This window comes from Andrographis paniculata, unplaced genomic scaffold (genome assembly GCF_009805555.1).
Source record: "Andrographis paniculata isolate CXL003 unplaced genomic scaffold, ASM980555v1 Contig15END, whole genome shotgun sequence".
Taxonomy (NCBI): domain Eukaryota; kingdom Viridiplantae; phylum Streptophyta; class Magnoliopsida; order Lamiales; family Acanthaceae; genus Andrographis; species Andrographis paniculata.
This window is the reverse complement of record NW_026137435.1, coordinates 1,456,490-1,470,121: the sequence shown is the minus strand read 5'-3', so window position 1 is coordinate 1,470,121 and position 13,632 is coordinate 1,456,490. Positions and strand designations below refer to the sequence as shown.

The 13,632-nt window shown below is 36.2% G+C and overlaps 2 protein-coding genes across 2 annotated transcripts; one reads left to right on the top strand and one right to left on the bottom strand.

Moving 5' to 3' along the window:
• Positions 1-2,644: 2,644 nt before the first annotated feature.
• LOC127261533 (nitrate regulatory gene2 protein-like) lies at positions 2,645-6,881 on the top strand. The gene is made up of 4 exons (XM_051289831.1): positions 2,645-4,256; positions 4,413-4,597; positions 4,947-5,170; positions 5,758-6,881. The coding sequence occupies exons 1-4, from the start codon at positions 2,882-2,884 to the stop codon at positions 6,530-6,532; spliced, it is 2,559 nt and encodes an 852-aa protein (XP_051145788.1). The 5' UTR covers positions 2,645-2,881; the 3' UTR covers positions 6,533-6,881.
• Positions 6,882-7,777: 896 nt separating this feature from the next.
• LOC127262120 (serine/threonine-protein kinase D6PKL2-like) lies at positions 7,778-11,789 on the bottom strand. Its single transcript, XM_051290652.1, has 3 exons — positions 11,467-11,789; positions 9,405-10,469; positions 7,778-8,715 (listed from the first exon to the last, which is right to left on the bottom strand). Exons 2-3 carry the CDS (start codon positions 10,403-10,405, stop codon positions 7,947-7,949), a joined length of 1,770 nt encoding a protein of 589 aa, XP_051146609.1. The 5' UTR covers positions 10,406-10,469; positions 11,467-11,789; the 3' UTR covers positions 7,778-7,946.
• Between the last annotated feature and the right edge of the window lie 1,843 nt (positions 11,790-13,632).

The window sequence follows — 13,632 nt, the reverse complement described above, 5'->3', positions numbered from 1 at the left end:
GTATAAATTACGGAAAAATGACAAAAATACTTCTATTAGTATCTTATAATACTATTAAAATGATATTTGTGCAAAAAATTATACATATATAAATATATTTTTAATGTTAAAAACAATGACGCAAAAGGTAAATAAAATCTTAGAAAATTATATATAATAAAAGTATATTTTAATATATTTAAAATTAAGACAATAACTCTATTAGATAAAGGTTTTTGCAATTTTAAAATTTTCTTATTTTTTTCAAAAAAGTAAATTGAGAATATTTGTTTTAGTAATTATATATATAGTTATATAATTATTTTTATAAATAATTAATATTTATATATAATATAGAACCTAAAAAAAAGTTTGTATGCAAAAAAACCATAAATTTGATGAAAAATATAAAGATGTTTACTTTATGTTTTCAAATGTATGTTTTTTTAGATGAAAAAATAATAATAAATAATCCATTCGTCTCAATACAATAGTTATGTTTACCATTTTGTCAGCTCCAAAATAATAATTTTATTTTCATAAATAATCATATCACTATAATTTTATTTTTACTTTTTCATTATTATTACACAATTGCCACTACTTTTTACACTAATACACTCATAAGGATAAAAAAGTCTTTTACCCGTACTTTTTATCGACGGAAGGAGTAGCATATTCGGGCAAGATTTTTTATAAATAAATAGGGTATATTAATAAACATGTTTACTTTCGTGCTTTTAATATTGTATTTTTTTATTATATTTTTCATTAGATTTTAATATTTTATTTTTTATATTAATAAAAATGTGTAAAAAAGGTTGGGCAAGTAAACAAATTTACCCGCACTATTATACCTTTTTTTAAAAAAATTTTGTTTGGTTGTAATTTGAATATTAATTTAAATTTTTATTTAAATAATATATTTATATAATACTGTCTCCGTCATGTGACATATGATCTCATTTCTTTTTTTGGTATGTTTTATCAATTTGAAACATTTAACAAATATAAATCAATTTAATTATATTTCTAACATCTTGTAGGATCCACTTAAAACCCCTTTATTTTCATCTCTCTCCTTAATTAACAAATATTTTTATCTACCTTTAAAACTCATCGTTTTTTATAAACTAATTTATGGTAATGATAAATAAATAAATAAATTTTTTTATTCATTTGTATTATATAAAATTTTATTATCTACAAAATTATATTCATATTGCATATATTTTATTGATATATAATTCTAAAAATATTTAAAATATCAACAACATTACACTTATAAAAAAATATTATCATAATTTATTATTAATAACTGAATAACCTACGCTATCTAAAATATCGTATCCCTAACAAAAATGTTCATCTTTCGGGACGGATGAAGTATATTGTAAAAAAATAATAATACTCTCTCCGTCCCAGATACCATGTTCACGTTGCCGTTTCTGTCCGTCCCACATACCACGTCACTTTCCTTTTTTGAAAAATGATTACACACTTTAATCTCATTTTAAATTTTATTTTTTTTAATTTTAATTAAACTAATTAGTTATCTTAATCTTAATTTATAATTATTTATATTATAAGATAATTATTTTCACTAATACATTCTTAATTATCTACTAATTATATCCCTCCTAAAATACTGTGTCTACAGTGTAGCAGACACGGTATCTGGGACAGAGGGAGTATAATTTATTAAAAACTATAAATATAGATATAATTAATTTGGATTTAAAATAGTAAATGAGAAACCAATCATAATTGACATACCAAAAAATATAAAAAATTATCGTTATTAGGAATAAGAACAATAGACCCTAAAAAATGAAAACATCGACCATCAACACGGATCTACGAGATTGTTATCAATTATAATAATAATAATAATAATAATGAGATGTAGCAATATAGTAATAGTAATAATTACTATAATAATAATAATTATTTTAGAAATTTAAATACAATAATAATGCAAAATATTATTACTATTTATTTATTTATTTTCTAAAAAATTATTATTACTATTCTCTCGTCACATTTAATTTGTCTCATTTATTTTAGATACGAGATTTTAGGTGTTGTGTACTTAGTAAATAATTAAAAAATTTATTAATAAAATTAATTACTTCATTCTGTTAGTATTACCAGACACCAATTAACGTATTTTTATATTTTTTTTATTTATATTACATTTTGATATACTCCATCCGTTCTATATTTATCTATCCATTTGTTTTTGCACGAGGTAAAAATAAATGTAAAAAGATTAAATTAACGTTATTAAGTAATGACATTTGTGTAATATATTTTAAATTGAAAGAGTTTTTATAATTTTAGACCGATACTAGGAAATTGATATTTTGTTATAAGATGGACCAAAATGAAAAAAATGGATGGATTGTTAAAGGACAAAACAAGTAATAATTAATATTCAAATATTAATATATAAAATATAAATGAGATCTTTAGAGTTAGACGAAAGTAGTATAATTTAATAAAAATAAATTTAAATTAAAATTAAAATAATTATATAATTTAATTAAAATTTTAAAATTATAATTATATATAGAAAAATAATAAATTACGGAACGAAAATAGAATAAATTAACAAATTAAATAGAATTGAAAAAAAGACTTATTTAAAGTAGTGGAGAGAGAGAGTGAAGAGTAAAGCAAAAGTCGTCCTGCTTTAAAAAACTGAATGGAAAGGATGGGACATCATCCACCGTCCATTGTCTCCCTCCTCATCTCATCCCATCGCCGCCTCTCCAATCTCCGCCCTTGACCGCCACCGCCGCCGCCGCCGTACTGGTGTTTCGGTTCTCATATATATATATAATATTTTGATTTTTGGTTGAGGAGGAGGAGAGTGGTGATAACAATTGTTTGAGTAGAGATGGGATGCACGGCGTCGAAGCTCGACAATGAGGACACCGTGCGGCGGTGCAAGGAGCGGCGCCGCCTCATGAAAGATGCTGTCTACGCGCGCCACCACCTCGCCGCCGCGCACTCCGACTACTGCCGCTCCCTCCGCGTCACCGGCTCGGCGCTCGTCACGTTCGCCTCCGGCGAGCCGCTCACCGTCTCGCACCACGCCCCCGCCGTCCTCCTCCGGACGCCGTCGTCCGACGCCGGCGCCGACGTCAAGCATCCGCCTCCGCCGCCGCCGCGCCATCGCGGTGCTTCCCATTCTCCTTCCCCGTCCGTCCAGGCTCCTCCTCCTCCTCCTCCGCCGCCGCGCGCTCCTTCCACCGCCGCCTCCTCCCGTAGCCAGTACAAACAACCGCCGCCGCCGCCGCCGATGCGTCGGAAGAAACCGGTGAAACTTCCGCACATCCTCTCCGACTCGAGCTTCTCATCCTCGCCGCCTCCCAACCATAACTTCACCTACGAAGCTCGAGCGAATTCAACCTACTCCAGCACTCCATCTCAGACCTCCTCCGTGTGGAATTGGGACAATTTCTACCCTCCGCCATCTCCGCCTGATTCCGAATACTTTCAACAACTCCAGAACAAGAAGAATTCCACAAATCCACTCGACGACGACAACAATTCGGACGACGATCGGTACACAGACAGAGCTTCAAGCTTCGCATCGTATTCCAACCGTCAGGATCAGGTAGATCGGCATCCGAATCCTCTCAGCAGCAAGCTCTTCGAAGACGACGCATCCAATTACTCTTCATATTCGCGATTCTCCAACAATTCTCAACCAAAAAGCCACACAAGGCGTCCAGGCTCTGCAACGTTGCAGAAGAAGGGGAAGAATCTGAAACCCTGGGAAGGCGAAGAGGAAGAGGAAGAAGAAGAAGAAGAAGAAACAGAGAGAGAGGAAGTTCAGTGCAGCGAATGGGGAGACCATGACCGTTACAGCACTACAAGCAGTTCATCCGATGCCGACGAGATGGAGGATTTGAAATCCAGATCTGATTTCGAGACACGATCCAATTTCGATTCAGTGAAAGACGAGGCTGCTCCGACACCTACCAATCCGAAAATACCCAATTTCAATCCGAATTCAAAGTTCTCCAGCAAATCAGAGAAGCTATCTTCAGAGGATGATGGCAAATCATCAGTCAGTTGGGGAGACATGAACAGCAAAGCAAGGGAGAGTTCTGAGAACAGGATTGTGGTCAGGCACAAAGATTTGGCAGAGATTGTGGCTGCTATCAGGGAGTATTTCGACAAGGCAGCTTCTGCCGGAGAACAGGTCTCGGAAATGCTCGAAACTGGCCGAGCTCAGCTCGACCGGAGCTTCAAGCAATTGAGAAGTAAGTGTAGCCTTTATTCAAGAAACTTCCATTGATTTCGATATTCATATACATACATATATATTCATTCGATTATCGATTGATGTTTGCTGCAATTCGATAGCATCTGAGGATTTCTTTGTAAAATTAATTTCAGTATTTGTGTTGGATTTGCAGAAACTGTGTATCATTCTAGTGGGATGTTGAGTAACTTGAGCTCCAGCTGGACATCGAAGCCTCCATTAACGGTTAAATATCGTTTTGAGCCCAATTCAATCGAGCAATCTGGCGATCAAAAGAGCCTTTGTTCCACTCTAGAACGGCTGCTGGCGTGGGAGAAGAAGCTATACCAAGAAGTGAAGGTAGTAATCGAACCCTTCTTTGGCTTATTTCATCAATATATTTTATAATTCGGGTTCTTGGTCCTTATCACAATGTCTATTATCTTAGCATTGCATAAATACAAAAGCAATTTTCGGCCTTTGATTGATGTGAATATCGTGTCTTTTATTTGAAAATGGCCCGGAATTTGTATTCATGCTGATCAATTTGTGTTTATCATCGAAGAAAAACACGCATAAATCTTTGAATACTACAACTGGTTCATGTAATTCTCAATATCGGCTTACGATTCTGTTCTGTAATTTGACTTTTTATATGACCATTTCTGTTGTCATTGAACGATGATTTTTGCTGATCATAATCTACCAGACAAGAGAAGGAGTGAAAATCGAGCACGAGAAAAAACTGTCGTCGCTCCAAAGTCAAGAATGCCGAGGGGAAGATGAAACCAAGTTAGACAAGACGAAGGCATCGATAAACCGGCTTCAATCTCTATTCATGGTGACATCTCAGGCTGTGTCGACTACCTCATCTGCCATTATCGGTCTACGAGATTCTAACCTCGTCCCTCAGCTCGTTGATCTCTGTCATGGGTAAGTTATATATATCTTTCGCTATTTTTTTCAGTTTTGTCCTTGGTAGAGCATTAATTGTTTCGGATTTCATTGGTTGTTGCCTGATTTCTGTCTCGATTATAACATGTGCTTCTGCATTTGCTGTGTTGTTGTCTCGGTAGGTGGCGCATTAATGCGTTCTTATGCTTGTGTGTTTGGTTTGGTTTCGGAAGTTTTTTCGGGTGTGTTTGTTTGTGGGTTTTAGTTTTCGGGATTGGCATTTTTAATAGTAAAAAGTTGAATTTGAATAGTTAGTTGATGTGATGTCTTGAATGTAAATTTGTAGTATAATATAAAACAAGAAAAATAATTGTTTGATTTGATATTTTTGGAGGAAAAAAAGAATTTAAATAGCAACACATACTTTTTTTTGTGGTCCCTTGGGACAATCTTTAGTCGGTATCTTCTGAACAAGGCAATGTACATTCGATGTCTAAAAATAGCATCTTTGGTCGTGTTTGGTAACTTCTTTTAAACATTGTTGCCGGGCAATTTGAAATTCGACGAACATATCACATTATAACGATGTTATTTTGCCGTCGATCCGATCGCGGATATCTTTGCAGGTTCATGTACATGTGGAGATCGATGAACCAGTTCCACGAAGTCCAGAACGACATCGTGCAGCAAGTCCGGGGCCTTGTCAACACCGCCGGAAAAGGAGAGTCGACGTCGGACCTCCACCGGCAGGCGACCCGGGACCTCGAGTCCGCCGTATCCGCGTGGCACTCGAGCTTCTGCCGCCTGATCAAATTCCAACGCGACTTCGTCCGATCCCTCCACGCCTGGTTCAAGCTCACCCTCCAGCCCGTCGACCCCGCTCCCGCCGACACGTTGTCGGAGGCGTTCGCATTCTGCGACGAGTGGAAGCTTGCGCTCGACCGCGTCCCTGACACCGTCGCCTCCGAGGCCATCAAGAGCTTCATCAACGTTGTCCACTCGATCTCCGCCAAACAGTCGGAGGAGATCAAGATCAAGAAACGGACGGAGACTGCGAACAAGGAGCTCGAGCGAAAAGCGTCGTCCCTCCGTAGCATCGAGAAGAAGTATTACCACTCGTACTCGATGGTCGGGATCGGGCTCCCGGACACAGGCCCGGATTCGGGCCACGTGCTCGACGCGCGGGACCCGCTGTCGGAGAAGAAGGCTGAGCTGGCGACTTGCCAGAGGCGGGTGGAGGACGAGATGGTGAAGCACTCCAAGGCGGTGGAGGTGACGCGGGCGATGACGCTGAATAATATTCAGACGGGACTTCCGGGAGTTTTTCAGGCGATGACGAGCTTTTCGTCGCTGATGTACGAAGCGCTTTCGACGGTATGCACCCGATCTTATGCTATTTAAAGGTTGAAAAACATTCGGGAAACGAGAGCAAAGCTTTTTAGCCAGTGTTATGTAATGTTGTTACTACTATATGTTTGTTAATGTTGTTTACACGTTTTGTTTTGTTTTGGAGAAGTGTTTTTTTCGGGTTTTTGGGGGGGCTATTTGGAGCTCTATACAAAGGCTGGGATTTTATTTTCATTTTTTTGGTCTATTTGTTTATTATTACCTTGGAAATATGTGAATATGTTTTGAGTGTTTTTGCAGGCTTATGAGGCCTTATTGTTGTTGTACATCAAAGTGTTTATGTTGAAGAAGATGTTGAGGTTTTGTTGAACTTTTGCTTATGAATAAATGGTGATTTAATGGATATCCTATCACTTCTTAATAATTTTTCGTATGTATATTTGCTACTGCTACAGATAGGGTGTTGATCAAAGCAATCCTGGGATTGTCAAAAAGCCTCCCAGTGGAAGATACCTCGCCATTATTACTATTATGATTATTATTATTTTTATAATATGGAACTATATATACATATCCGGCCGGGATATATTTTGGCTCTTGCCCTAAACCCTATAGATTTCAGCATCAGTGTTTGTTTTCCAAGTATCTTGCTTCTTAATTTTATTCAATCCATTATTCTTTTCTTGCATTGCATTGAGCCATGAGATTTTGGCGTTTCTTTTCTTGCATCCATTTTCTCATTTTTCGTGAAATTATAAAAATCAAGATAAATACTTCATTCCTTAAACTTTTTTTTTTTTTTTGTTGAAAACTCTTATTTGCGGATAAATAAATTAATGATGCATTTTTTTTAAGTGCTTGAACTTTTAGATGAAGCGAGCATTATGTTCATCCAACATGGTATGATATCTTAAGTTTCAAGTTTAAGTCCTACCATCCTCATTTCACCTATGCATATTTCTACTTCCACCTAATGGGACGTACTAAAAACTCCGGTCATACTAGTGGACAAAGAGAGTGTAACATATAAGAACACAATAATTTGATGACCCAATTCAATTAAATTGATCTCCATCATGAAGCCGCCAAACCAGATATTTTTATTAATATTTTTAGTTTGAATTTAAGAAAGAATTAAAATCGAACGGGACAGACCCGTCACGGAAAATTGGCCAGTCTGAAATTGCCACGACTAGTGATAAAGCCCATATGTTACGTTAAAATCCAAATATATTTAATTTAAATAATAATAATAATAATAATAATAATAATAATAATAATAATAATAATAATCCCCTCCCCACCAAAACTAATTAAGACAGCCTCCTAACTCTCCATGCTCAGCTCATGTATGCACCAAAGAATCATAACTTCAATAATCTATCTCTATACGGCTGTACCTATCTATCTACATCCCATCTCAACACCATTACTTAATTAATTTTTTTAATTAATTAAAAATTAAGTATTAAAAGTAGTCGTCAAAGTCCAGATCGTTACCTCCACCCGACGACTCCACATCTTCATCTCCTTCCCCTGCAGCACCTCCGACGCCAACGAGCGGCGGCGGCGATCTCGGCACCTCCGGCGGGACGGCGCAGCGTATCAGAGCCCAATTAACACCTTCAAAGAAAGGGTGCTGCTTTATTTCAGCCGCTCCTCTTACAGCTCCCAGCCGCCGCTGCGGCTCCTTCACCAGCAGCCGCCCGATCAGGTCATAGCTCGCGCAGCTCGTCACCGGCCATTCTGGGAATCTCAGCTCCTGCCCCACCACATTGTACACCGTCAAACGGTGGTTGTCGCCGCCCCACCCTTCGAACGGCGTTCTTCCGTACAGCAACTCGTGCACGAAAATCCCCAACGTCCACCAGTCCACGCCGCTCCCGTGCCCTCCGCCCCGGATAATCTCCGGCGCCAAGTATTCGTGCGTCCCGACGAACGACGTTGACCGAGCCAATGTAGGCTCGGCAATTACCTGAGGCACTGACAATGTGCCACTCCTCCGGGATTCGAAAATCCGGGAGAAGAAACATCGACTCTGTTTCGAAGAATCAGAGTCGGGCGAGGTGGTTCTTATGATCGATGGCGAAACTTCGCATCTAAACGAGAGGTCGAAGTCGGATAGCATAATGTGGCCATCTTCGCGAATCAGGACATTCTCCGGCTTCAAGTCGCGATACACGACGCCTACCATGTGAAGGTACTCGAGCGCCAGCACGACTTCGGCTGCGTAAAATCTGCATACGAAAGAGATTGAGCTGATCTGATAAAAATTGGAATGTATTGATCATCAAAATAATAGATCTGCGTATAGGCAACATAAATCGATAAACTCAAATCTGGGAAAATATGTCGAAATACCTTATATATCGTACCGAAAATATACTGACAATACCTAAATTTTGGTATACTGTAAATTTCGGTATGGGTAACGGTATGCACTTTCGCTTTTTTCGGTATTTTCCGGAAAATACTAAAATACCAAAAATTTTTGTTATTTTCGGTATACAGCGATATTTTCAGTATTTCGGTATATATCGAAAAAATCGACATACCGAATAATATATTATATTTCGGTATTTTTGATATAATACGGTGTATATCAATACCGTTTAAATTTTGGTATTTTGATATAATACAATATATATATCGATATCGTTTAAATTTCGATATTTTAGTATAATACGGTATAATTGATACCGTTTAAATTTCGGTATAAATCGGTATATACCGATAACGTACGGATAGTTCGGCATACCGAATAATCGGTACAGAATGGTATAAAATATAAATCATACCGAAGTTTCCATATACCGATTTCTCAACTCGGTAACGGTATGGTAAATTACCATACCGAATATTTCGGCACGATATGAGGTATACGGTATAAATTTCAGTATGCCGTCGAAAATGTTAAATATCATACCGAGCAGCGTGTTCCGAGAAGCATTTGTGAGGCTGCTGCTGTCGTAGGCTGTGAAGGTCTCCACCGGGGCAATACTCCGTAGCCAGCCATAAGTATCGGTCGGTCTCAAACTGCGCATACAGTGTCGGCAAGAAGGGATGGTCTAGAAGCTGCAAGATCTCTCTTTCCATCCTAGCGTGAGCCAATTTCTTCGCTGCCTTGTCGGTCACTTTCATTGCGAAGAAACACCCAGTGGAGCTCAGCTCGGAAAGATAAACACTTCCGATATCGCTGCACCCGAGTCTTTTCAGCAGCTTGAAATGGGTAATGGTTAGAACACCGTCACGAGCAAGGACGGAGAGTATAGCCTGGAAGTGAGGATCATTTCCCTTGTGAGGCTTGTTTGCGCCGCATGTAGCCGTGCTCCAATTACTGTCGTCGCTGAAAGTGCTGCTGTCGCTGACTCGGCTAATGCTACTCGCAATAGAATCCCATCGAACACTCCCTTTCGTGCTCTCGTTATTCCTGCCTGCGCTGGGCACAGTGACAATACTATTGACGATGGTACTATGTGAACTTACATTGCACGTTGGATGCAATGATGGGTTGAATGCGCATTCTTTTTCTTCCAAATCTGACCTCGGAATCACTTCTTTGTTCAGTGATGAATAAGAGGCAGCAGATCGAATGTGCGTTCTTCTTTTTCCGGCACATTTTTCATCCACAATGTTCTGGCCGATGGGCAGACAGATAGGTAGCATCGAGTCTATATCGAGAGGCTCAGGAGGATGGCTCACCCCGCTAAACGATGCAGGGCTGATTTCCTCGATGGAATCGCCCCTGACTTTAAATGAAACGAAGTCTGCCATGAGTTGTTCTTCTTCCTTGTGCATCTTTAATGTCTCTTCTGAGGCCTGCAAATTCTCCATCTCTTGTTGCACGAGAGTTTGGAAAGTTTTTGTCGCCTCCTCCGAAAGGGACACGTGTTCATTATCTGGTTGCGACTGGGCTATACTTGCCATATCTGATAGATCAGGCTGTGAAGTTGCAAGATTTGCGCGTTTATGTCCCTTCCAGTAAACCACCCTGCCAATGAATTTATAGTTAGTGATCACCTTAAAATTGAACATGCTTCAATAAAAGTTATTCTACAGATAAGGAAAGGCAACAACGGTTCGACAACAAGACTAGAAAGCAACAATAAAGGGAATGTGACAACAGAAATCGACAACAAGACTAGAAGGCAACAAAAAGGGAATGTGACAGCACTCGACAATAAGACTAGAAGGCAACAACAAATCGACAACAAAACTAACAACCGATGCAGAGATCATGTGTTCCTAGCATTCCAAAGATGCAGCAGCCATTTGTAATCAGCAAAGGAAACAATAACAATTCCATTTCCTCAATGATTCACTAAGGTAAGGAATAATAATCAAGCTATAAGCAAATCAAAATGGTAAAGTTTAGATAAAATCACATAGCATTCTATCAAGATCATTATCAGAAACTTAAGTTATCACAACATTTCTTAATTGAATTTTCAGTAAAAGAAAAATCTACTCTCACAAAACTAGAATTATGACCAAAGCAGCAGCAACTGAAATAACAAAGCTTCAAGGAATATTCTCGTGCTCCATCAATGCTTGAAGATTTCACAAACTGATTATTGAAGCTCAGCACATTCCAACGATTATCTTCTCACCGATTTGGTCCAAAACTTCAGTTATCAAACGCGCATTTCGCGTATGTCAGATTTTGGAAACCATAACATCACAGACAACAGATTAAGCACAAACTGAATCCAAAGCACACACTATTTAAAAAAAAAAAAAAAACTTCCAGCCTAGCGAAGAACAATGAGAACTAAAATCTCCAAACAACAGAAAATCCCAAAATCAACGAGTGAGTGTGTGTATCCACTCATAGAAACAGAAACACGCACATATACACATACATACACAGATTTGTATTCCCATAGACCGAACCGACGTAGCACATAATCGAAGTGTACAGACAACACAGTACGTAGGGTATTTCCATCCAAGGCAAGAGAATAGAATAGAAGAGAAGAGAACTTCACCTGCAACGTGACGATACACGATACCACGATTTCTCCTCCAATTCCTGCAAGGAAAAAAAAAACAGCGGGCACCGGTATGTATATATGAGCAGCAAGCAATCGGAGTCGGAGGGAGGCAGTGAGAGTGCGTGGCTGTCTCTGCAGCAGGGGAATGAAGAACAATCGAAGGAAAACAGTGTGGGCAGAAGAAGACGAAGGGAAGATTGGATTCAGAAAGAACTTGGGGAATCGAGAGCTTTCGGGCGGTTAATTGGTGGGTGTCATTTAGCAGTGAATGAATGAATATGCTGACGGAGAGAGAGAGAGAGAGAGAGTGGGAAATGGCTGCGGACAGAGTGAGAAGAGAGAGAGCCGGGCTTTTATAATACCCTCTGAGAAATGACCAAAGTACCCTTCGATTGTTTTTCAATAGTTTCTTGGCGATTTTTTTTTTGGTAAACGGGTTTATTTAATTTTCGGGTGTGTTCGTTTGATGGATTTAGATTAAATTCCACTATTCATCTAAAATTTTCCCCCCAAAAACATCAAATCAAACACTTATTTTTCATTTTTTATATTATACTAAAAATCAATTTTACATTCAAAACATCATATCATCACCTATTTATATCACATCAAACAACTATTTAAATTCAAAATTTTTACTATTCAAATCCCAACTCAAAATTCAAACCCCCAAACAAACACACATCATTTCAAATAGAATTTTTTATTTATTTTTAATTTGGTTTTAAATAGTATTTTAATTCGATATTTTATAAAATAAAATTATGTATTTTATACGAATTTAATGAATGTGTTGGTTTGCTATTTGTTTTTTTTAAATGATTCTCATAAATATTATTAAAAAATATATTATAAATATATTAATATATATAATATATATTTTATTTACTGATAAAAAATTAATATTCAATACAAAATATTTTTTGTTATATTACCAATGAATTTTTTTATATTTAATATAAAAAATATATTTTTAAAAAAGCATAATGTGAGACCATCTCCAATCAAGGAGATTTTTTTTTTATTTTTACATGATGGAGATTAAAAAACTGCTCCAATCCACCCTGCAATTTTGCAGAATTCACCGCTGCATTTTTTTATTTTTATTTTATTTTGTTTTAAGCTTATATTTTATATATTTTATTTTATTTTATTTTTGTTACTTTTAAATTTATTATTATTTTATTATAATTTTGTAATTAATATTTAGTAAATTATTTATTTATTTAATATTTATTAAAATTTATAATTAATTGATTATGGTAAAATAATTATAAATTATTTATATTGAATTTAAAATATTATAATATTTATAAATAAAAAATAACATTAATTATAAAAAATACCATAACATTAAATAAAACATAAACTTAAGAATACAGTATAAAATTATGTATACAATATTATTCAAAATTACTTAAATAAACTTAGAAATTTAATATTGAATTAAACATGCAATATCTAGTCATCACCTAAATTCGTTTAGATTCTCATCCAAATCATTGAAATATTGGCTAAAACCCGACGAAGCATCTTCCGGTAGATTTTCCATCCTTTTGCGAATAATTTTATCTTGCTCCTGTTTATAATAAGCATAAGCATTAGAATTAGTGACAGTACTCAAGTCGACTGACATAATTTTATCTTCTTTTTTGGGTTGTGTGATTTTTTTTTTTTTTTTTCAAGCATAAAATATTTTTGTCTATCAGAAGCACTGTTCTTCATCATTTCCTGAAGTTTCGCATTGTGCTTATCCAATTTCGCAAAGTCAGAATATTGGGAAGCGCCAATCGTAACGATGGAAATGGCTACGGATCAAGAACACTATCATCAATTTCTTGAGTGATATGTTCAAATTAGAAGTAGAGAAGCTCATTTTGAACTACTTGATGCTTTAATTGAACATATATGTGGGAAGAGTATAGTAACTCTACCAATTAGTTCTATTGTACTAATTATATTTAATCCAATAATATTTTTTTAAAAATCTATATTTATATTTTTAATAATATTAATATTTTTATGCTTTAATTTAAATATACATTAAAATATTAATAAATATAATTTATCGGTATACTATTTAAAATATTAATTAAAAATATTATTATAACTTAAATGTATAAAAATAATAAAATATTAAATTTTCTTTATAATTTTAAA

What these genes read in the sequence shown, in the direction of transcription:
- LOC127261533 (XM_051289831.1), top strand. Translation starts at nt 2,882, where the DNA reads ATGGGATGCACGGCGTCGAAGCTCGACAATGAGGACACCGTGCGGCGG. An exon ending in GAGCTTCAAGCAATTGAGAA is followed by an intron (nt 4,257 to 4,412) that starts GTAAGTGTAGCC and finishes TTGGATTTGCAG; the next exon opens with AAACTGTGTATCATTCTAGT. An exon ending in CTCGTTGATCTCTGTCATGG is followed by an intron (nt 5,171 to 5,757) that starts GTAAGTTATATA and finishes ATATCTTTGCAG; the next exon opens with GTTCATGTACATGTGGAGAT.
- LOC127262120 (XM_051290652.1), bottom strand. Translation starts at nt 10,405, where the DNA reads ATGGCAAGTATAGCCCAGTCGCAACCAGATAATGAACACGTGTCCCTT. An exon ending in TTCTCGGAACACGCTGCTCG is followed by an intron (nt 8,716 to 9,404) that starts GTATGATATTTA and finishes TTTCGTATGCAG; the next exon opens with ATTTTACGCAGCCGAAGTCG.